The sequence below is a fragment of the Podarcis pityusensis genome (assembly GCF_964106645.2).
Source record: "Podarcis pityusensis genome assembly, chromosome: 8".
In the NCBI taxonomy this organism is placed as follows: domain Eukaryota; kingdom Metazoa; phylum Chordata; class Lepidosauria; order Squamata; family Lacertidae; genus Podarcis; species Podarcis pityusensis.
Window position 1 is genome coordinate 88,432,776 of NC_138033.1, and position 25,020 is coordinate 88,457,795.

General features: G+C 46.2%; 1 protein-coding gene and 1 long non-coding RNA gene across 2 annotated transcripts; one reads left to right on the forward strand and one right to left on the reverse strand.

Annotated features, from left to right (window-relative positions):
* Positions 1-6,730: 6,730 nt before the first annotated feature.
* Positions 6,731-12,807, reverse strand: LOC308483893. Its single transcript, XR_013989830.1, has 3 exons — positions 11,604-12,807; positions 10,457-10,637; positions 6,731-7,464 (listed from the first exon to the last, which is right to left on the reverse strand). It is a non-coding gene; the product is annotated as an uncharacterized lncRNA (long non-coding RNA).
* Positions 12,808-13,794: 987 nt separating this feature from the next.
* LOC308482943 (S-adenosylmethionine synthase) lies at positions 13,795-22,552 on the forward strand. Its single transcript, XM_081016463.1, has 9 exons — positions 13,795-14,028; positions 17,215-17,292; positions 17,406-17,528; positions 17,626-17,738; positions 17,849-17,992; positions 18,155-18,373; positions 18,798-18,980; positions 19,720-19,853; positions 21,064-22,552. Exons 1-9 carry the CDS (start codon positions 13,947-13,949, stop codon positions 21,164-21,166), a joined length of 1,179 nt encoding a protein of 392 aa, XP_080872589.1. The 5' UTR covers positions 13,795-13,946; the 3' UTR covers positions 21,167-22,552.
* Positions 22,553-25,020: the final 2,468 nt, after the last annotated feature.

Below are 25,020 nucleotides of genomic sequence, written 5' to 3' on the forward strand. Positions count from 1 at the left end.
CTCTGCACAACGATTTTAAACGGAAAAACAACAGAGTAATCATAAATCTGACGTGTTGCAATATCAACCTCTGTCAGATGGCAAAAGAGGAAGCCATATCACTACAATTAATGGCACCAATTGTTCAAAAGTATATTTAATAAAACAGGGCTCAGGAGTCCGTGGCCCTCTAGATGTTGTTGGACTGCAGCTCCCACCATCTCTGAGCATGACCGTGCTGGTTGAGCAGGGCTGATGGAAGTTGGAGTTCAGCAACTTCTGGAGGGCCACCAGTTCCCTGCATTAAAGCTACCTGAGCTACCGCAGCAAACGTTGGAGCTTGGTATGTCATGGCTAGATAGCACATGTGGACTATTCCGTTCATGGCAAAAACTGACCTTCAGACAGCAGGGATGGGGTGGGATCAGGCAATATATGAAGGCCGTAATTGGTGTCTGAATAGCGCAGCAGCACCATTTTGACATAGTGTCGGGGAGTATCTGGGCTCTGCTTCATCCAAAAAATGTTTTGGACTAGCATTGCCACCTCAGCAACTTGTGTTGCTATATTTTATTTACTTATTTTTAATTTTTAAATACAAATATAAATTAGTACCTTAGCAATTACTACTAAAAAATGGTAAATAATAATGCATCAATAATGTAAGATACAGTATATAAATACAATACTATCCTAAAAGATAAGAGATATCTATTTTCAAGATAAAAACTTTATTTTCCTGAGTTTATAAAAAAGAATTGGACACATTGCACTGCACTGCACATATTGCACTGCACAGCATGGGTCTTTCGTGCCAACAATGCAATTACCTAATTTTTGCCTTCTTTCCGGACATATTTTAATAAGATATCTCCAAAATAAAAAGAAAATAGGGGCCATAATTAACCAGACAAAGTATGGATTGTGAATAGAAACTAATGAAGTATGAGGCCTTGTCCCAAAGCAGTTCATTTATCTGGAAATAGTATTAACACAGCGATCACTAATCTGGTGGTCTCCAGATGTTGTGGACTACAACTCACATCACCCACAGCTAACATTGGAGGATCGGGAGGGCAAAACATCTCTAGGGTGCCGGTATTAATAGAGTGTGGTATTAATCTGTTCCTGGCTTTTAAACGCTAACTCATTTGGCTGCATGTTGTAGGTAAGAATTGTCTCATCCCTGTCATGACCTCAGAGTCCACAAACAACCAAGATGGTGTGAGGGTTGCAGAGTCTGTTGCTAAAGAGCCAGACCAGGTGCAGGGCTCTGCTCTGGTGTTGGAGATCAGAAGATACCGGTAATTGTAGGGAGAGAGCCTGGACCCTTGAGTTTGAGGAAGCAAGCAGCTCCCACTTTGCCTCACCAACCCAGCAGTGCAGGGAGTGCATTAGGTGAGAGGCCAGGGAAGTAGTACAGTACCTTTGGGGGTGTCGAGGAGAAAGGGTCTGTGGGCAGAGGCTTATAAAGGCTTGGAATTCTCTCAAACTTTGTTAGACCAAGTTGCTTGCTCAGATGTATCCATGATTCCGTAACTTTAAAACCACCACCACGCAACCCATCCCAAAACTTTCCATCATGGTGGCTGCAATCTTTTGTTCTCAGAGGAAAGCGTCTGCTACTTTGGTGATTTAATGGATGCAAAAAGTGCCAGTTCCATTTCTTGATAACTTGTTTTTGGTTTGACCATACGTATGTCACACTGGGTTGAGAGTGGATGATCATTTTGCCAGAGTATAAAAGGTAGCTGCTCCCCACAACTTGTGGAAGAATTGTCACTCCGTGGTAGAGCACAACCTTGGGTTGCTGAAAGACCCGGGGTCATCCTCTGGTGTCTCCAGGCAGGGCTGGAAAAAGGCCCGTGTCTGAAACCCTGGAGAGCTTATGTCACTAAGAGCTTATGCCAGTGTAAGGGCCGCCTCATTTGATCCCTATGGCTTAAAAACTGGGCTTGGCAACTGGCATCTGAAATGCTACATATGTCAGTATTTTGTTTTCTCCTCTGTTCACTGATCTCTGTAAGACCTGGGACCCTGATATGCCACACCCACAAGCATATAATAAAAAGGGGTCCGTTCCGAAGCATATCTGGTGCATATGATGAGAGTCCTGTTGCTCAAAGCTTAAGAACACAAGACAATAATAATTAGTTTGAGGGATCAGAGCAAGCAAGACCCAGCTAATCTGCTGTTCTGCTTCCAACTGCAGTCCGCTGGGTGCCTCTGGTTCCCCTCAGGCAAGGCAGTGAAGGGAAGGCACTCCCCCTCTTGATCCTCAGCATCTGCTATTCCATATCAACTTCCTCTGTGCTTGTTTGCCTCACTCTTGAGCTGCTTACAGGGCTAATACATATGCTTTCACCACACTAGACCTGCATGACTGTGTCCCACCAAACAGGGGCAGACTTTTGTCTTTCAAATTTCAGTGGAGCTCTGTGGGAGAACAAAATCCCCCCCCCCAAACTCTCACCTTCCATTTTGTGCATGCGCTAGGTCATAGTTGTGACACCCAGTGGTGCCTCCCTTGGCTTGGCATCCAATGCAGAGGAACCGGTCATGCTGCCCTAAATTCGCCTCTACACCTAACCAAACTCCAGAGGCAGAGTTAGGGCAGTGCAACCAGTTCTGCCACATTGGGCTCTGAGCCTAGGGGGCACTGCAACTATGGTGTAGTGAACTGGGCAGAATAGAATGAGAGAGGCGGGCGGAGGTGCCAAGTTTTGTCCTCGCACAGGGCACTACTGAATGTTGAAAGTCTTCCCCTGTAAACACAGAGCACCAAATGTATGTTGTGGCCTCTCAGATACTTGAGGCAAGGGCTGTCGCTCAGTTAGAGCATTTCCTTTGCATGGAGAAGTTTCAGATTCCATCTCCAGGTAGGGCTGGCAGAGACCTCTGCCTGAAACTCTTGAGAGCCGCTGCCAGTCAGTGGATAATACTGAGCTAGATGGACCACTGGGTGCCTGCTTTTCCCCTTTAAGGCAGCAAAAGCAGGAGGTTTATTGAGCCCCTGGTCAGCTGTGTTTGGCTTGGCAGGGCACAAACAGTCCAGGCCTGTGCCAAGAGAATATACACAATGGTGTAAAATAAGATTTTGTAGAAGGTTCCATAATCTTTATGGGCACACAGTGATGCAGCTGGATAATTTTAGTTACAGAGGAGCCCTTTACATGGTAATGCCATTAAAAAAGTCAGCAACCTAAGGTGCCTCCAGCCTGTCACTATTTTGCATGACAGATTTAAGCACATACTGGAAATGTTGGTTTGGGCAAGTAGTACTTGAGTAAAGTAAAGTACTCCATTGCTCCTGCAGAGCAAATCCACTTAAAAAAACCAGAAACAGATTTTTTTGTGGTTAGGAAAGTGATGAGAAAATACACTGAAAAGTATGGGACAAGCAAATGATTAACAGGAGCATCCTGTAAGCATCCTGTAAGCAAATCGGGGTGAATGGTCATTGTCACATAACCTCCTTGCAAAATCAAATGTTCAATAAAGACTGGTCATAGTCTAACCACTGCATAAGCTTTGTGCAAGCAAATCAAGATGAATAAGCAGGTCATGTGGAGCAGCCCTTTCTAGTTACATATTCTATTGATGTTTGAAAACCTTTTGCCTCCATGTGCTGGGCTCCTATTTCTCTTTACTCATTGCCTGCATTTGGCAACAGTTATCCTGTCTTACATCAGCCCAGATGGACTACCTGCATTGCCTCAAGGTATCCTAACCTGCCTACTATGGCAAAGCAAGTCTGTCTGCTTCTTTGAGATCTTGCAGACGCTACCTGGAACTAAGGCAGCTGGATCATCCGGGGATATATGCAACTGGATTGCCCTGACCTATTTTTGCTTTGTGGATGGAACAGAAAGTGCTGGGAAGGCAGAGGCAGTTCTTCTCAAGCTTTCCAAGCGGAGGTGTGGGGGCTTCTAAACTTCCTCTGCTTTCTGCCTCCCAACCCAAACAACACAGCACCAATCATATATGCTCCACAAGTACAGAGAACTGGGGGAAAGTGACAAGTGGGGTGCTGCAGGGTTCTTTCCTGGGCCTTTTGTTCTTCAACATCTTTATAAACAACTTGGACAAAGGAATTGAGGGGATGTTCATCAAATTTGCAGGTGACACCAAACTGGGAGGGGTAGCTAATGCCACAGAAGACAGAATTGGGATTCAAAATGACCTTAACAGATTGGAAAACTGGACTTAAATGAACAAAATGAATTTCAATAGGGAGAAATGTACGATTCTGCACTTAGGCAGGAAGAACCGGACGCACAAAAATAAGATTGGGGACACTTACTAGCAGTACATGTGTCAGGAACTGAGAAGAAGAGGAATGGTGGAGACCACCTCCCCAGCCTGACCCTTCCAGAAAACTGGGAAATAATGGGAGAGGAGGAGGAGGAAGAGGAAGAACCAGGAGGGCAACAGTTGATGGACACAGTGTCTTTAGAAAGCATCCAGACCTCCCCGAGAACCCGACGGGTATTGATAGTAGAGCAAAGGGCCCTCAGTGCCACCCATGGAGGAGATGATGACAAATGAGGAAGTAGGAGAAAAGGGGGTGGAGAGTACTTCAGGGCAACACCATTATTCCAAGAGGCTGCATTCCAAGCCTCTGTAAATATTGAATAAAAAGCAGATGGTAAGGACTTTTCCTTGTCTTATCCATTCCTGGCAACCTGCCATGGGGGTTGGCCTGACAATACATGAAAAGGATCTGGGGGTCTTGGTGGACCACAAGCTGAGCATGAGTCAACCGTGTGATGCAGCAGCAAAAAAAGCTAATGCTATTCTAGGATGCATCAACAGAAGCATAGTGTCCGGATCAAGGGAAGTAATAGTCCCACTCTGTTCTGCCTTGGTCAGACCACACCTGGAATACTGTGTCCAGTTCTGGACACTACAATTTAAGAAGGCTGTTGACAAGCTGGAATGTGTGCAGAGGAGGACAACCAAGCTGGTCAAGGGTCTGGAAATGAAGCCTTTTGAGGAAGTTCAACAGTTGACCAGAGTCCCTCAGAAGGCTGCGGACTCTCCTTCCTTGGAGGTTTTCAAGCAGAGGTTGGATGGCCATCTGTCATGGATGCTTTAGCTGAGATCCCTGCATTGCAGGGGGTTGGACTAGATGACACTTATGGTCCCTTCCAACTCTACAATTAGATGATTCTATGATTCTAGGGTGCTTCCAAACTGCCAGTATCTTACAGGAGCAATTCAAGTGCTTACTGAAAAATTTAGGTTTGTGCAATAGAAATTGATTAAGGTGCTTGGTCACCCTAGCACAGCAAATCCACTTTAAAAAAAAAATCAGACTTTTTTGGCTATAGGAAAGTGACAGGAACATGCATTTAAATGTGTGGGATTAACAAAATGTTATCAGGAAGACATAGAAACACCCCACAAGCAAAAAGGCTGAATTGCTTTTGTAAAATGGATGAATGCAAGATTAATATTCATTGTCATATAACCTCCCTGTAAACAAATCAGAATAAATTCTGAATAAACCCCAAATATAATTTAACCTCCATGGAAGCTTTGTGCAAGCAAATCAGAAGAAAAGTCAATAAACAAGTCAACTGGAGACCACAGTGTTATGTATTGATTCTACTATGTTCAAGAGGCTCTCAACTGGCTAGTGAATTTCTAGATTGCTGCCATTTTCAGGTGGGATTCAATCACATCAGCAAATTCAGGTTGCATAATTACAGTTGATCGGGCATCATTGCACAACACACCTGATCCCACCCATCCATTATTGGAACTTTTTGCAATAACAAAAGTCATGGAGAAATGCACTGGAAAGTATGGGATAACAATTGTATAACCTCCCTGAAAACAAATCAAAATGGATGCTCAATAAATAGTTCACATTGTGTAACCTCCTTGGAAACTTTGTGCAAACAAATCAGGATAAGTGCTGGATAAAAGGACTATGGAAGCAACCAAAGGCTGCATGCGCACAACCCATTTAAAGCACTGTCCTTGCCAAGAATTGGAGAACTGCAGTTTATTGCTCACAGAGCTAGAATCCTCAGCACCCTTCATAAACTAAAGTTCCCAGGATTCTTTGGAGGGATGTGTTTTTCTTAAGCTCGCTTCTTCACACATCATGTTGGGATGGTGGGATCATAAATCCCACTTCAATCCACTGTCCAAGAGGCATTTGGTCTGACCACTTTGGGCTGATAGGGAAGGAGGAGGCCCTCCCTCAGGATCCTATCCCTTTTCAGGAACTAGACCCCTCCCTTCCAAATGCTCCTTGTCCAAGGCAGACCTGCCTCACAGCTAGAGAATAAGTGTGGCAAGGCAAAGGCTCTGTTGCATCATATGGGGCAGCCTGACATGCCCCTGAGGCCACACACCACATCTCATAAACAAACATATGGGCAGTCCTTTCTCTGGTCGGTTGGCCTTTCCTGTCACCTGCCAGGCTGACTCTGTCATAAGTGGGTCTTCATTAATTTAAAAGAGGGAGCCAACCCACGCCTTGGGTTGTGCTTGCCAGAGGCAAGTTTAATGAAGGAGTGATGTTTCTGTCACTTGAAGAGTCTATCTAAGGAAAAGGACATTGGATCTGTGCTCCAACCAAGTGCCTGGCACTATCACAGCAGACAAGAAAGCAGGGCTGCTTAGCTAGGGTAACTGGCTGCAAATGAGAAAGGCAGGACTCTTCTTATTTTTTGAAATGGTAGTGTAGGAGAGCAAGGTTCAATTGGCACAGCTTTCTTGTATGACAAGCTGTACCCCTTGAAGTCCTGGCTGTCTATGTGTGCATCATTAGCTTAAAATGCAGATAGGTTGTTGTTCTTCTCGGTTTGCATCAAATTTTGTTGCAGGGGGACACACACACATCAAAATGCACTATTTCCTAAGTCACAACAGGACAGGGACATAAGAAGAGCCTGCTGTGTCAGGGGAATGATCCATTTGGTCCAGCATCCTGTTCTCACAGTGGCCAACCAGATGGGAAGGCTGCGGGCAGGACCTGAGCACAAGAGCTCTCTTGTTGCCGGATGTTTCTGGCAGCTGCCATTCAGAAGCAGACTGCTTCAGACTGTGGAGTCAAAGCATAACTATTGCAGCTGGTAGCCACGGATAATCTTGACCTCCATGAATGTGTCTCTTCTAAAGCCATCCAAGTTGGTGGCCTGTGGAAGTGAGTGCCATAGCTTAGCTATGCACTGTGAAGTTATTTCTTTTGTTTGACCTGAATCTTCCAGCAGTCATCTTCATTAGATGTCCTCAAATTCTAGTATTCTGAGAAAGGAAATACTCTCCCTGTCCACTTTCTCCTTGCCATACATCATTCTATACCCCTCTTTTATGTATCCTCATACTTGCCTCTTCTCCAAACACAAACGCCCCCAATGCTACAATCTTCCCTTATAAGTGAGTCATTCCACCACCTTGATACTTTTAGCCAGGGCTTTTTTTTAGAACTAGAACTCATTTCCAGCAACTCTCAGGTGGGTGCCATTGCTATGATAAGAGAAGAAGGGAGGCGTTCATGGTGAGTTCTGACACATCTTTTTCTAGAAAAATAGCACAGCTTTTAGCTGCTCTTTCCCGATCCCTTTTCAACTCTACAATATCCTTTTTGAGGTGAGGTGTCCTGAACTGTAGGCAGTATTCCAAATGTTGCACCAGAAATTTGCATAACCGAATGATGATATTGGCAATTTTATTTTAAGTTCTTTCCTATAAGGATCCCTAGCATGGGATTTGATTTTGCACAGTTGCCAGTCACCACCAGTTCAGATCCCATGAGCACATATGTAAAATGAAGACTCCCGCCCTCTCAGCAGGCATTACTTTGCACTTGTTTCACACATTCAGCTGAATTTGCCATCTTATCTCCCATTCACTCAGGGCTCCTCCACACTTTCCTCCGTCCCACAATTTATTCCATTTCTCCCATGATTTCTAGGCATGGGTCGGAGAGGTTTTTGTTTTGTCCCACTGCTTTCCCCAGGGAAACCTACTCACTGCTGAATCAGAACAAACTTCAATCTGCAGAAATCCAAATGACATTTGTTCCGATTCAGCAGTACCGTATTTTTCGTCCCATAGGACGCACCTAGTTTTTTGGGGGGGAAATAAAGGAAAATTTTTTTTCCTTTATTTCCCCCCCAAAACCAGGTCGGGGAAACCGAACCAGGTCGAGGAACAGTGGGATGGCGGCACTGCGCCTCCCTGCTGTCCCCCGAGCTTGTGGGGCTGGCCGATGTCTGCGAGGGGTGCTCTGCTTCAGGGCGCCCATCGCGCCGGGCGGCAGGCTGCTATCTGCAGCATGGGGAGCCCTGCAGGGAACTCCCGCAGGGCTGCCTAGGCTGCGGATGTTTTCCCAAAGCACCGGGCGCTCAGCTTTCAGCGCGCCCGGCGCTCCGGGAACCAGACTGCTATCCGCAGCCTAGTCAGCCCTGCGGGAACTCCCGCAGGGCTGCCTAGGCTGCGGATGTCTTCCTGAAGCCTGCGCACCGACCCCTCTCGCTCTCCAAGCTTCAGCGAAAGCCTGCATTCGCCCCATAGGACACACCCAGATTTCCCCTTCATTTTTGGAGGGGGAAAAGTGCGTCCTATAGGGCGAAAAATACGGTAAATGGTGGATTTTCCTAGGCAAAGCAGCAGGACGAAAGACCAACCCACGCCTAGGAATTATGGGACAAATGGGAGCTATCTGCAATCACTTTTTCTTTTAACAATCCTGAACAATTTAGTACCTTCAGCAAACTAGGCCACCTTATCATGGGCGTAGCGGGGGGGGGGGTAGCTCCCCCCACTAAATCAAGTAAATAAATAAAAATACTTAACTAAAAGTAGAAATTGTAGAAAATTTTTGACATATTTTTAAGCGCCTGAGGTCAGAAGAAAGTAGTTTAAAACAATTGCCGTGGAAACATTTTGTTCTGAATCTGCTAGACCAGGGGTCGGCAACCTAAGGCCCATGGGCCGGTAGTGGCCCATGAGCCTTGTCTAATCAGCCCATGGCGACCCATGCTGCCGCCCCGCCCCCGTTCGCTCTTACTGGAGTGGTGTGGCGCAGAGATCGACTTCCAGGTTGATGGTGCCTGTGCGCATGCACACAGATGCTCCTCTAACCCGGAAGAGCACATGTGTGCACACGCTCCAACCCATCCTCCGACGGACAGAGCACCGACTGGCCCATCTTCCAATTAAGGTTGCTGACCTCTGCTTTAGATGCACCAGAATGACCAAGCAGATTATTGGGGGGGGGGGTAAGCACTGAGTCCCCACCCCACCCTGCAATGCTGCTTTCTACTCAACTGCTGTACAGCGGTACCTCGGGTTAAGAACTTAATTCGTTCTGGAGGTCCGTTCTTAACCTGAAATTGTTCTTAACCTGAAGCACCACTTTAGCTAATGGGGCCTCCTGCTGCTGCCGCGCTGCCGCTGCCCGATTTCTGTTCTCATCCTGAAGCAAAGTTCTTAACCTGAGGTACTATTTCTGGGTTAGCAGAGTCTGTAACCTGAAGCATCTGTAACCCGAGGTACCACTGTAGTTCACTAGCATACAGTTTATCCTTGTGTGTAAAACTAGTTCATTTGGCTGCACCTGTTCCTGTCATAGAGTCTTGTCCCCAGCACTTCCTCTGACCTGATCGTATTTCATTTTGAAACATCTCTCTGCCCCAAAGGCTTGCACACTAATAGCACTTTTGAGAAAGATATATTGCACCATGGGAAAGGTTTTAGCTGCTGTAGCTTATTGAAGAGCACTTAATAAATCCAGTGTCTATTGTATCAGCTCTGTCATCTAATGGAAATGGGAAGTGCAACACAAGTTCTTAGAATAAATCAGAGATGGGCAACCTGTGTCTCTTAGGCTCATTTGCCTCCCTTGGCCTAATATAATACTTCCTTTGACCTCAACAAGACCTGTTGCAAGAGCTATTTGTCCCTTTCCTAGCAGCCTTCTGGGTGGGGAGGAAGAGAGAGGAAGCAGGGGTGGGGGAGAAGGGGGTGGCAGAGAGAGAGAGAAATAAATGTTTTGCTCTGCCCTTGCGGCCCCTGACAAATTGTCTCTAAGGAATATACATATTTATTTAGCTAAATTTAATGTTAATGAAACCTCTAGTTGGTTTACAAAAACAAACAAACAAAACCCTCATTAGACATTAAAACGATCAATAAAAGACAGGTATTTGAAAATATTCAAAAGATACTTCAAATCAAAGGTAAGCTAAAAATAGATTAAAACACATGTCCACATTCTGCATGTCTGAGTAGGCTTGCCAAATAAACATGTTTTAAGCAGGAGCTGGAAAGAGTGAAGCAAAGTCACCTGCCTGATCCAGTAGGCAGGGACTTCTAAAGTAGGTGCTGCTGCAACTGCAACACTAAGAGATCAGCTTTTTACAGCTGTGCAGATTTGGTGGGCATACATGGGGTAAGGTGATACTACAATGTAGTGATAAGAAAACGTAGTCATAAGGGGGAGAAAGTTGCTCACCTTTGGCATAAATGAACAGATATATTTGACATTTTCAGCAGCTTTTGGGTATCTTTGCTTCAGACTACCTCAGATACCTCCAGCATCTATAGAAAAGCAATGGCTGCCTCACCTGCAGCAGAAGACCCAGAGGGATCCACCATGGATGAGGTCACCGATTCTGCTGTGGCAGCTTCTTCGCCTGCAGAATCAGAGGAGCTCTCAGCCCCATAAAACAATGGTGTCAGAAGGTGGAGGCAAAACTAGCTGTCACAGGTATTGGTTTACTGAATTCCAATGCAACGCTACCCAAACACACTTACTCAGGAGAACAATAATATAAATCACCACTACTGTATTTAAACCACTGAATTTATGTTTTTCATTCACTTGCTAACATAGACAGAAGCACTCCTATTCAACTGTACTAAAAGCCTTCAGGTTTGATGAAGATGGGTGTAATGTTGTTGAGATGGTTGTGGGGCAACATTTGTCAGACAAATAAAGGCAGCCCTGGTTTCACATGACGCCAGCAAGGCCCTTGTCCAATATATTTTGCTGCCTGGAGTGGTTAACCCCAGGTTAACCAGAAGGTGGGTGGTCTGAGCCCACCCAGGGGATGTTGTGGGCAGGATTCCTGCATTGTAAGGGGTTGGACTAGGTGGAGTTCCACCCAACTCTACAATCCGATGATTCAGTGAATAGAATCTGAACTGGCATTCCTCCTGCACCTCACCTCAAAACCGGCCATGGGGCAGCGTCCTCCACTGCACTTGCTTGCTACACCTTGCTTGCTGCCACTCATTCACCTCTCTAGCTGCAGAATGGCTCCCACTGCTGCCCCCTCCTCACTCAGCCTAATGGTAGGTTTCACCCTCCCTCATGGTGGGTAGAGAGCCAGCTTCTTCCGTCAGCTCAAGCAGCTGGAAAGATCCATTACAGAATTCTGGAAGCTTTTATCTCTAAAATTGCATTTCTAGACCATCTGGAAAACATTTGCTTTTAAACAAAGCCATGAAAGAAGCTCAAAAAGTTATCGCTGGAACTTCTCCTAATAAAAAACTCTTCTGTTTCCTTCAAAATTCCCCGGTTGCTTTGCTTGAGCAGCAACATCTAAATTCCCCAAATCCCACTGTTTTGTGGTGAAATTTTTGTGCCCAATGCTAACCTCATTCTCTTATTACTGTTGCTGAGAGAAGCATCTGCTTTGTGGAGAGAGATAAAGGACCCCTGACCATTAGGTCCAGTCGTGGCCGACACTGGGGTTGCGGCGCTCATCTCGCTTTATTGGCCGAGGGAGCCGGCGTACAGCTTCTGGGTCATGTGGCCAGGAGGACTAAGCCGCTTCTGGCGAACCAGAGCAGCGCACAGAAACGCCATTTACCTTCCCGCCAGAGCGGTACCTATTTATCTACTTGCACTTTGACGTGCTTTCAAACTGCTAGGTTGGCAGGAGCAGGGACTGAGCAACGGGAGCTCACCCCGTCGCGGGGATTCGAACCGCCGACCTTCTGATCAGCAAGTCCTAGGCTCTGTCGTTTAACCCACAGCGCCACCCGCATCCCTTGTGGAGAGGGATACAAATAGTTTAAACTTTAAACAAATCCAATGTGCCTCCAAGCCCAAGAGTCTATTTAAAAATGCATATAAGAATTAAAGGATCCATTGTCCCCAAATCAGCTTCTCATGTTACATCGTATGGAAGCTGTTTTCTGTGAACCACCCTGAGACCTGTGGGTAGAGGGCGGTATAGAAATTCAATTAATAATCATAATCACAGTTTATAAGATATTTTTCTCTTTTAAGCTGCCTCTTCAAGTGGCTAGGGCTGAGGCTACTGTAGCTATTGTCTGGGAATGAAAAGGAGCCTGGGGTGTGATAAATGACCTTATGGATTGCATATGCAGCAATTTGCAACACATGAAAAATCTAAAGGTGAGATTGAAAGAGTTTCCTGCATAACTAACATCTACTGCATTGCGGGGGTGGGGTGGGGTGAAGGCTAATAGCTGAATCAATCCCATCTAATGCTGTGTGATGCGTAAAGTTGGTTTTGTTAGCTTAGAAGCTGATATGCATGAAATGACTTTTCAGTTTTGTTGGTTTGCTCAGAATTTGGTGTGCCAGGCCATTTTTTTCTGGAATATCATCTGTGGTTCAGAATTGGCATCAGAATATGATTTGGGTGGGTTTTTCTTCTTCTTTGGTTACTTGCTGCATTAACATGATCTAGTGACTTGTGCATCTGCTAGGTTTGGCTAACTCAGGAGTACAATAAATGTTTTCTATGGGTTCTGGGTGTGAAAGGGTCAATACAGCAGCATAGCATATGTTGCCAGTGCCCAGGGCAGGCAAGCTGCTGATGCTGCCACAGCCCCCCCCAGCCAAGTGGTACCATGCTGTGCCGCCTGCCCGTGCAGGATATGCCTCCTCAGAGTTTTGTGCAATGTCCATATTTTCATTGGAGAAATGTTGGGAGGGGATGGAGTTATCTGACCCCCGAGTCATCTGAAGGCAACCCTGTAAAGGGAAGGGTTTTTTTTAAAAAAATGTTTAGTGCTTTATTGTTTTTATGTATGTTGGAAGCTGCCCAGAGTGGGTGGCAATCCAGTAAGATGTGTGGAGTGTAAATAGTAGTATTATCCTTATGGAATGGGACGTCCCTATTTTCATCAGAGAAATGTTGGAGGGTTTGCTGTATTGGAAGGACTTCGGTTCTAAAATATCGCCCTCCAAGGACTGTAAGGTATCTCACTGCTTCGGGCATCAGTTTTACGGAGAAAGGAGGCCTTCGATCCCATGCCCGTTCGCTCTGGAGCCCCATCGAGCATCCTTTAGCCTACGTCTCAAAACACGAAAGCGCTCTCTACGTCTGGGTCGAATGCCGAATTTATTTGAAAATGTGTTTGTCCTGGGGGCGCGCTCTCCAGTATGCCGGCTCGGAGGGAAGGAAGCGCCCTCCGTTTTGCGGGCGGGCGAGGAAGTGGCCAACTGAGGCGAGCGAAACTGGGAGCGACGAGCCTCGGGACAAGGCGCCCGGGTGGCGGGAGCTCAGCCCTGCCGGGCCCTGCGCCGCCCTCCAAAAGGGGCCCGCGCGGCGGAGCGGAGGGAGCCAACATGGCCGCCTGGCCGGCGCCTCCCGCTGCAGGCCTCGCCTCGTCCTCGGAGCCCGCGCCCTCGCGCGCAGGGGAAATGCCAAGCAGGCCGGCCGGCCGGCGCCGCCCCGAGGAGATGCGGGGAAGAGGGGCTTCGCCTGAGCTTCGTCAGAGGGAGGAGGCGCCAGAGGGCAGAGGAGCAGGAGGCGGGGCTTCGCCGGAGGAGGCGGGGCCAGGCGCTATAAAGGCCCGCGCCGGAGGGCCGGCTCCTCCATTCCGGCGAGGGGCCAGAGCTTCTTCACTCGCGCTTCTCCGGCGTTCGCTCGCTCGCTCGCTTGCTTGCTTTGTGGGCTCTTCCGCGGCGCGCTCCGACCACGCTTCCGCCTCGTTCTCCTCAGCGACTCTCCTCCGGCGCGATGATGAACGGTTTCCGCGACAGCAGGATCGATGAGGGCACCTTCCTCTTCACCTCAGAGTCGGTGGGGGAGGGGCACCCAGGTGAGCGCCCTCGCGGGGGGGGGCGCGAAAGACCCGTCTGGGGAGGAGCAGGGGGCGCGGGCGGGCGGGCGGCCGCTCTCTCGCTGATTGGCTGCCGTGCTGTGGCGCGCGCCCTCCGGCTGCCTGGCTGGCTCTCGGAGGCCCGTTTCGGCGGCTGAGGGAGGGGGCAGCGCCACGAGGGCGCGCGGGGGGGGGCTGGGGTCTCGGGCGCCGCTTCCAGGCTCCGCTCGGCCGCCCCGGACAGGAGCGGGAGGTTCCCCGCTGCCCCCCTGGATTGCGGGGGGGGGCAGGGTAACAAAGGGAAAGTGCGCGATGGCGGCATGGGAGGGAGACGGTGAAAGCGGGCTCGGAGCGCGCGCTCCCGCTCGGTTTCGGGGACGCGCCCCGCATTGCAGGCGACCACGTGGTATCCGCATGGCGCGATCTTGGGAGGGACGGTGGATGGTAGGAAGGGAGCAGCCCCTGAGAAAAGGGATTTTGTGTGTGTGGAAATGGAAGAAAGAAGCCGGAAGCCCAAAACTGCAGCGCGCGCGTGTAAAAACGGGGGTGGGGGAGACAAGGACCAAGCGCCTGCCTTTTACATACCGAAGCAGGTGGGCTTTCATGTAAGTACGCACAATCACGTATCTGACACAGAGTCAAAAAGCAATTCAAAACTACACAGAGCGGAAGACTTCGTTGTCGGCTCAAAACGGTCTGGATGCCCAACGACGCTGGAGGAGGAGGAGGAGACTTGCGCTCTCATTGTCCTTCTCCGCCATGATCGCTGGGCAGAGCCTGCAGCAGGCATAGAGGGAGGGCGGGAGTTGGAGAAGGCTGCCCCCGATCTTGGTGGCTGGGCATATGTGCTTTTTTGTACTATTCTAAAGATAGCCTTTGCCAGGAGGCTGCATGGGAACAAGGACTCTTTGATGCAGGGGAATTCAGCTTTGGCCATTTCCTTTGCTGCAGGAAAGTGGGGGAGGTGCTGCAGGAAACGCCTGTTTCTGCCATGTGGTGATTGAACCCATGTGGCTCCATTGAAGAATAGCACCTTGTAGTGTTTTCAGTTGGGGGGACGACTGCTGGATATCCGGCTTCTTTTTGCCTGAGTAGTATGCAGAGAACAGGGCAGAAAAGCATCGCTGGTGCTTTTATTCTGTTTTCCAAGACACAGTGAATGACATCTGTTCTTCTGACTTTGAAATCCACAATTCTAAGTGCCTGTTCTTTATACTTGCTAGACCTTTGTTCCCTCTGTAACTCAGTCCCCTAGGGAGCTATTTTAGTTTCTTGTTTAGAAATTGCCCACTATTTTTATGTGTTTAAATTTCTGTAAAATATTCTGATTTGGGCTTTCTGACTATGTTCAAGTTCTTTATACTGCGAAACTAGTCAAATGAGTATGTCATGCAACTGAACTTTATGTAGATTAGGCATTTGTATTGGCGACTTAGTACCTCTTGATAGAATAAACACTTTAAGCGCAACATCCACCTTTGGCACGACTGCTAAATCTGTGCTGTTAGAGCTTCTTCGTTTCTGGCTTAGGTGGAACTCCAAGCTGGAGGTCTATTTTATAATACTGTAAAATGTTCATTTAGTACTGGTGGTGTGTGCAGCTGTGTATCTTCTGTCTCAGACTTAGCCATATTTAGGAATCCTGTGCTGGTGGTAATTTATCCTCACTGCCATCTTGTTCTCTCTGGATTAGATATAGGATGACACTAGTCTGCATTTATAGCCTGCAGCCTTGTGTGCAGACAATGCTTATGGCAGTAACCAGTTATACACATTAAACAAATTGATGGCTTTTGAAGTATGCCTTAGAATTTCTGTTAAATATTTCTCTTAAATAAAGGCTTCATGTGTCTAGACCACTAGCTGAAGTGGTGGTGGTGGTGGGGAGCCTTATCTGGGGCACGTTGAGGCCTCAGAGGTAACGAGATGGCTAAATCCTGACCATTGAATGAAATGGTAGATCACATCTGAAGAATGGCTGTTAAGGACTATGTGTCAGGCTGTGTTGATCACTGAAGCATACATAAGGGGTTGTAAAGCATTTTGGCATTCCAGACTTGAGTGCTCTATAATAAATTTCATTGCAGTGTGGGTTGACTTTGCTGGTTGAAAGCAGTTCCAATTTCAAAATGGCAAATACAGTCGTACCTTGGAAGTTAAATGGAATCCGTTCTGGAAGTTTGACTTCCAAAACGTTTGGAAACCAAAGTGCAGCTTCTGATTGGCTGACTTGGATGTTCGAGTTCCAAAGAATGTTCGCAAACTGGAACACTCACTTCCGGGTTTGCTGCATTCAGAAGCCAAAACGTCCGAGTACCAAGGCATTTGGGATCTCAGGTACAACTGTAGGATTAGATTATGTAAAGTTTTACAGAATTGAGTGGGTGTTTTGTAACCAGGTCCTTTCATTCTGCTTATAGAAACTGAGTCATCAATGCAGTATTGGAGAGATTGAATCTTAATGCCAAGATGCATGGTTGGGTGTGAGGCATTATTTGTAAAGGGCAAATATAAGGGCAGCAGAATAAAAGGTAACATGTATACCTTGAAGGTGCAAACTGTGCTTGGATGCACAGCATTAAAATTCCATCTCAAACAGTGCAGTTTCCATGTGGAAACCAGTGGGTAGGAAATACAGAGAGCTGCAAGGTTTAGTCAACCAAAACTAGCTTGAGAACTGCGGGACACCTGTGCAATTCTGAGGATAATTTTGTTTGTGTGTCTAGAGGGAATGAGGAAAGCTTGAACTTGTGCTATCAAGCATTGGCAAGTTTTGCTTAATTATAATTTTCCCCACTTCATTCATTGGTGCCTAATTACTTCCCACGGTTTCTGCTGAACCATTAATTGTGAATGCTGGGTCTTTTTGTTGTATTGTTGGTATAAGTCATTAATGTCAAAACTAGCAGTTGCAACAGGTCAGCAGGAACCAGTGGCTGTTCCTAAACCAAGGTCTCCTATAAAGTCCTCTATCCATGTCTGTTACCAGAAAACAAGCAGATCAGGCTTTCCTGGGAAGGGAGTTCCATATTGACACAAACAGCTGTTCTTTAATTGGTTGATGATACCAGGAAAAAAGTGGTAAAAGGCTCAAACCTGCATGGGTGTTGGCTGAATACTTTTTAACATGTGAAATAGTGGCAACCTTGAGGTCTGAAAAGTAATGGAAGCTGTTTCTGATTTTAGATAAGATCTGTGACCAAATTAGTGATGCTGTCCTTGATGCACATCTTAAACAAGATCCGGATGCCAAAGTAGCATGTGGTAAGTTCCCTTGATCATTATGGGAAGAAATGGAATCTATTGGGAGTGTGGTCAAAGAGCTGCAACTCCTCTGTACTTTGAGTTGACAGTTCTGGTTCTGTATTATTTTGCAGAAACTGCTGCAAAGACAGGAATGATCCTTCTGGCTGGGGAGATCACGTCTAGAGCTGCGGTTGACTATCAGAAAATTGTTCGTGAAACAATAAAGCACATTGGCTATGATGATTCCTCAAAAGGTAAGCAGATTGGATTGCTTCTGGCCGTTTTAATTTTGAATAGAAATGTTGAGTGTTAATAAGATTGGGACTTACAAGCATTATGTATGTGTCCTAGGTTTTGACTACAAGACATGCAATGTATTGGTTGCCCTGGAGCAGCAGTCCCCTGATATTGCTCAGGGAGTTCATCTTGACAGAAAGGAAGAAGACATTGGTGCTGGGGATCAGGTCAGTGTTATAAGAGGCTGCGGATTACTCAAAATTTGTTTGTGGTGTACATTCTTAAAACTTCACCTTAGGAAGCTGAAATTCATATCTTGGTTTGGTTACAAAAATAGGGCTTGATGTTTGGCTATGCTACGGATGAGACGGAAGAGTGCATGCCCCTGACTCTTCTCCTTGCACACCAGCTGAACGCCAAACTGGCAGAGCTTCGTCGTAACCATACCTTGCCCTGGCTACGACCAGATTCTAAAACTCAGGTAAATGTTGTCTTTAACTTGTGTTGTCTTAACATTGAAAGGTCTTGAAAATGGAAACCATAGTCAATCTTCTATTAAGGCCTTTTAAACTACAATCAAAGTGTATGAAGCACTTGGACATGAAATAATGCAAAAATTATGTTTTCCTTGATTCCCTTTTAGGTGACTGTGCAGTACAGACAAGACCGTGGTGCAGTCATCCCTATTAGAGTCCATACAATTGTTATTTCTGTTCAACATGATGATAAAATTGGGCTGGATGAGATGAGGGATGCCCTGAAAGAGAAAGTGGTCAGAACTGTTGTACCTGCAAAATACCTGGATGATGATACTGTCTACCACCTGCAGCCTAGTGGCCGTTTTGTAATTGGTGGCCCCCAGGTATGATGAAGGTTGGATTCTTGTCCCTTGCCTAATCTGTACAATTGATGGTACCTTATTGGAAGATCTCAGCTACAGTGTTACAGTTCAGAAGCATCATGCTTTTATGACAAATCAAATGCCTTTGCTCCATATGCCATCTAGAGTTCTAGTGTCTAGAAACACAGCACAGTTCTCCTTCTGGTAGCTTTGCCTTGCTATAGAGTAGGGGTGGAGAGCCTCTGAACTGCCACATGTTATTGGACTAAAACTTCCTCCCCTGATCATGGGCCACCTTGGCTGGGGGCTGATGCGAGTTTACAATCTGGAGAGCTACAGGTTCCTCATTCCAGTCCTATAGACAGGTGGTGTTGTGTCCAGTCAGATGAGATGGACTCTGCAGGAAGGTTGGCAAATAAATAATGAAAAAAATTGCCAATTTCAGGGAGATGCTGGCTTGACTGGCCGGAAGATCATTGTTGATACCTATGGTGGCTGGGGAGCTCATGGAGGTGGTGCTTTCTCTGGTAAAGACTACACAAAAGTTGACCGTTCAGCATCTTACGCTGCTCGCTGGGTTGCAAAATCCCTTGTGAAGTCTGGTCTCTGTCGGAGAGTGCTTGTTCAGGTATGTTCAGTCTGTTGTTTCTGGGCAATGAGATGCATTTTCCCAAGATTTGCAACATTAGTGTTTTCTTCAAATGAGTATTTGGGGTTTAAGATGTTACTTTGATAGTATAGTTGCACAATTTATTAGAAGCTGGGAAGTGTGTACAGTTGGCACTTTCATGATTTTTAGGCAGCTGCAATGCAGCAGATGTAAATCAGGTCTGGTAATGCTCAGCTGTATAACAGCTGTTTCTGAAAAATGCAGTCCTTGTATTAATACACCTAGCATCCCCATGATTCTTGCACCTGTAATCAATGCCACAGTAAATCTGAAATGCTGCCTTGCAGTGGCCATTGCAATCCTTGCCAGGTTTCTTAGACTAGACTTAGGCCATGGTTGCTGGGGCTCATGGGCATCCCAGCAGCATTTGGAGGATGCCACATTTCCAACTCCTGTTCTGGCAAGAGTTACTTGGGTGCCATGCAGTATTGGCCAACTTGATGTGTGGCTGTGCTGTTACGTGTATTTTCAAAGCACAGTAGGGAAGGTAAGTTGGATGAAATAAGCATTCAGAATTCATTATGGAGGTACAACTTAAGGATTAGTAGTAAAAACAACTGGCCAGGGAGTGTGGGTTGAAAGGAAAGTTGAGAGGGAAATACTGGAATAATGGTGTGTGAAGAGAAATGGGATACCCTACAAAGTAGCTGAAACCACACATTTTAATGCTTTTGGTTTATATTAACTTTGCTCTTAGGTTTCCTATGCCATTGGAGTGGCCCACCCACTGTCAGTCTCCATTTTTCATTACGGCACCTCCCAAAAGACTGAGCATGAGCTGCTAGATATTGTGAAGAAGAACTTTGACCTCCGCCCAGGGGTTATTGTCAGGTAAAACATGGTGGTGCATGCACGTAATATTCAGACAGATAAAAAAGAGGTAATAAGGATGGGACTAGGCATAAACAAGGCATTACCATTTGGCAGTCTGCCCTAAATGTACATGATGTTGCACAATCTCCTACCATAGACACTTGTCAAAACACCTAGTCTCCTGGAGAGTGGTGGAGACAGTTCCCCAGCACCGCTGTAGAGGAGCTTTGGGGTGGTTCATTTTTCTAGAGATAAAACAAAGTAGTGCTTGCTCTATAATATGTAGTAGTTAAAGCAGAATGGTGTGCTAGTTTGTGCCTCTTTGTCACTGTATAGTAAGGCAAATTAGAGTTTATGATGTGACATGCCAGGGGAAGGCACAGAAAATGAGAAATATCTTAGAATAGCACATTTTGGGGCAAAGGTGGCTGATAACAAAGTAGCTTGTTGCTGTCTGGCCATGATCCCCAGCCAGTTTGGAGTTGCACCATTGGCATACATACCCAGGATTGAAAAGCTGTTCTCTTTTAATGCAGCAAGTGGTGTATAGATACAGTAATATTAAATCCACCCTTGCAAATTGGCACAGCCCTTGTGGCTCTTGCACTGATTTGGAAAGTATGGATAGTGCAGGGATATGATGATTTCTGTGAGTTATTACAGACTCCTCTTGGGCACTTCAGTTATGTGCTTTTGAGTATTAAAGCTCATTTTCCAGAGATCTTCTGGGTATTTTGGCCCATCCACTGACGCCCAAGGCCAGCTATGTTGTACTGTCCTGGAATCAAAGTGTGAAGTTGTGGGTGCTTAGCTCTGCAAACGTGGGTGTTCTGAGTGGTGCTGCTGCCTACACTGACTAACTGCTTCTAAAAGCTCCAAGCTGGAAGTAGGCAGGTTTGGTTGTAATATGAGCTGATTATTCAGATAGGGAGTACCATTCCCAGTGGAGAAACTTGTGGTGATCTACAGTTGGATGTAGCCACTCATAATGGAGGGTAAGTATTCTGTAATGTCAGTTGAGCTCAGGGGCTTAGTTTCCTTGGGATGTATTTGCATTGGCACCCAGAATTGGGAGCAAATGGGTCCCATCTACTTCCTGTGTACAAAGTAGCCGTTGGTCCATGTCTTGGGACTACAGCATTGAACATCAAGTGGCCCCTTCAGTGTAGCTGGTTTTTGCTTTGCTTGATAAATGCCTTGTATTGAGTTACGGACTTGTATATTCCAGGGATCTGGATCTGAAGAGGCCTATTTATCAGAAGACTGCAGCCTATGGCCACTTTGGTAGGGACAACTTCCCATGGGAAGTGCCCAAAAAGCTTAAATACTGAATATGTTGGGCTTCTTTCCCCAGACCTGTTGGTGTGCATTACAGAGAAACCTCCAGGCTTTTCTGTGGGAAAGAGCCCCATTCCCTAAACTGGTCCTGTCCTCTGCTCTTAATTTGGCACATTCTGTCCATTGCCATGAATATTAGTCCTCCGGGGACCGCAATTGCACTGTGCTTTCTCCTCTTCCTGGTGTGCTTGACGTATGTGTAGAGCCAGTTGAGCATAGGCGCTATATGTAAAACAGAAGAACAGGCTGTAGTCAAAACAGTGCTTCAGTCTAATCCTTTGTGTTGCCCAAAGGCTAACGAGAATTTCCTTTCAACAATGAGTAAGATGCCTCTCTCCTAATGTGCACTGCGTGGTTTCACATAGTCTCTGTCCAGATATCTAGAGCAGGATGGTGCAATGATTGGAAACCCCCCCCCCCCCCCCCGATCTCTTGTGAGTGAGTCATTGCCGCCTTAGCAGATGGCCCTGCATGCTCCGCAAGTTCCATTTTGGAACTCTAGTCCTGTGTGGTTTTTTAATTGAGGCAATTTTGGTCCCACAACTCATGGTATTATTCTCTTAAAATCAGTCAGCACCATACCTTAATCATTTTCTGCTCTTATCTTCTTGGGGGATGTACGTAATAAAGGTTTTTTTTTTATAAAAAAAATCCTATGCACAGTTTTAGCACTAGCCAAACCTCACCGTCTTTTATTAAGCGGGCCCTTGGCCAGCCTTGTGATGTACTGCAGAGAAGTCACAGGGTTGTGCCTGAGGTCTGTAGGCTGCATACTTTTGGCACCTGGAATTTTTTTCTTTAGAAGAGCCAAGAATTTCATGTTGCACAAAACTCCCAGGGTTTATTTTCAAAGCCAGGTCCAAACTGCATTCTGAAGTACTGGCGTAGCTACAGAGAAGCCAGTTCCCTTCAGAGTGTAAGTACATTTGGAAAGGACGTGGGGGAAAACCCTACATACTTGAAATTTTTTTATACTTGCTTATTTATTGTGTTTGGGATAGGGTGTGAGTACAGAGAAGCCCTGGTCTCAAATGGCAGCTTTTTAACTTTATTTTGACACCATAAATTCCTTGACAGTACCCAGCATTCCCTGATAGGCCAAGGTGTCCTACAGAAAAGCCTTGGGTCACAACCTGCAGGGGGTCTGGCTTGTGTAAAACAGGGGAGGGCAGTGCTCAGGATAACTGGCCTTGGGAGAGGCTGACTTGGCTGGTGTTGTACAGAGAAACCAGCTTGTTTACCTGCCCATTCCATGGCAAGTGTCCTAAGCAGGAAGTGCCTTTTGCGTTCCAATTTTTTTTCTGGGCGTTTATTACGTATGTCTGGTTCAATTCCAAGTTGATTTTAAAGTTCTTAATAAAGTGCTAGGTTCTATCTTACTGTGTTGTGTGTCTCTGGTTTGAATGTCAAGGTTGGAGGTGTACTAAATCAGGAATAAGAGGCTCTTGCTATAACTTGCATTGTATACAGAAGAGGGGAAACAAAAGTTGAGCAGGATGAAGTTACTTGCGTTTTGGAAGTTTCTTGAATGCACACCATTCTTTATGAAGTCATGCCTGAGTTGGAGCTTGATGCCAATGCATTTACTTCGCTACCTGTGTTGGGATTATTTTAATACTTTACTGAATCCACACCTGCAGAATGCGCACTGTGCTGTTGTCAACTTGTGCAAAATTGGTTATGCAGGTGGCAGCTTAAAACAGCTGTGCAAGCAGCAAACATATAAAAACTATGGACAAGTAGTTATGGACATAGATCACCTGGAACTAAGCTTCATATGCTGCCGGTAGCACCACCACCATTGTGGCAGCAAACTACAGTGGTGCCTCTGGTTACGTACTTAATTCGTTCCAGAGGTCCGTTCTTAACCTGAAGCACCACTTCACCTAATGGGGCTTCCTGCTGCTGCCACAACGCCACTGTGCGATTTCTGTTCTCATCCTGAAGCAAAGTTCTTAACTCGAGGTACTATTTCTGGGTTAGCGGAGTCGTAACCTGAAGTGTATGTAACCCGAGGTACCACTTACAGAGAAAGTAATGAAGGTGAGAAGAAAAAAGGGTGTATGAACAGACCACTTGATGTTGCAGGTACTAACCAACTTCTCAGATACCACCCACTTCGCTGGCCTATTTTGAGTGTTTGAAATGTTTCTATTCCATTCATATTTTTAGAGCAGGTTGATTTGCTGAATATGGCACCATCCTGCATATGGTGGGGTGTGCTGTCTAGCTGCTACTTTATTGAGCTCACTGATGCTACTCTCCAGATAGCCAGAAACTTTCTCGGATTCAAGTTTTATTGCATTGTACAGCTTATTCCCTCCTGCGAACCTGGTGCAATAAGGGTGAACATTCTGTGGTGCATTTGGGTTGAATATTCAGCTCACTGCCCAAGCCCACTGGTTCTGTAACTGACTGGAGAGCACATGTAGATCTTTGCCAGTGTTCTGCATTGCAGGAAGATGGTTGAGATCCCTGGCTGTTGCTGTCCTGCTCTATTTGGCCCAAATTCATTTCTTTTGTCAGCAGTTAATGGGCTTCTACCTCTGCAGGCAGGTTCAGATTTGAGCAGGAACAGTTGCCTGCTGTGTCTCTTTTGTTGCTGTAAGGCATCATTCAGCCCCACCTTCCTGTCATCTTAGATCTAGGGGTCCCCTCCAGGCACAAGTGGAACATTTGTAGTATAAAACATTCCATTAGGAAGCTTCAGGACGAGCAGCATATGTCTGTTGGGGATGATGGGAGCTGGTAAAAGGCTAATTTTGGACAAAGCAGAGTCAGCAAAGTCACTAGGGAGCATCTATGACAGTAATGTGGCCCAAGGCCCACTGTTCAAAACTATTTGCCATCAGAACAGTAGTATAGGCCCTGAAATATGTATTCGGTGTTGAAGGTCCTGAAGAAGTGCATTTTCAGCATATGTCAGGTGCTATACAATAATCATTAGATGCACCTTTGTGGGGAGGGATTTCTGTCATTTTGGAGAAGCTTTTCCCGCAGTCTGCCATTCCCTGTGCTGCTCAGGATAATCAAACTTGCTAGAATGCTGCTATTACTAACATCTGTGAGGGCTTGTAGGGAAAGAGACATGGTATCTGAACAGGGCTTCTAGTATATTTGCAAAAAGGCCAGTGTGACATCAAGGGGGGGGGGGTAATCCCTAGTTCCAGGAAGGCATCATGGAGAATAAGGCTGTTAGCTGCAAGCCATGACTCTGCTACCCCAACTATATGGATATGAGCCTCTTGAATTGGGCCTAGAAGCAAACAGGCAACCAGTGCTGTTTTTAAAAAGGCTCATTGTTGTGGGAGCCTGTCACACATTGTCTGTCGGTGGAGCCCAGTCCCTGACCTACTGCCTGTAAACTGCTTCCTCAGCTAAAGCCTTTAAGCTGCTTTCCCCAAAGCTCTGGTTCTAAAGTGTGTCAGGCAGGCCCATGAGATCCTTTCTAGGCCTTGGTGGCAGCTGCCAGTCTGAACAGCGGCTTTGTGTCTGTGGTGAGATTTTAGTGTAAGTGCAGGAACATGCAGAAATACTGTTTAAGGAAAGACCACTGAAGTATTTCCGCTTTGCCTGGCCTGTAAATTGATCTCTCCTGGTTCTAAGCTACTGGAATGTGAACTAATGAGTGATCTAAATACAGTTCTGTATCATGGGCTCGATACAGACCTGGGCTGAGTACTCTCCTTCCTTCTGGTGGATTGTAGCCTGAAGCTGCAGTTCTGAGAATAAGCTTCATTGTAAACTAATTTTGTAGTTCGCCTTTAAAATAGAATGTCCATTATTCATTCACACACTTCAGTGCATTAAAGTATTCATTGCATTAAATTTATTCTGTTGTTTTTCA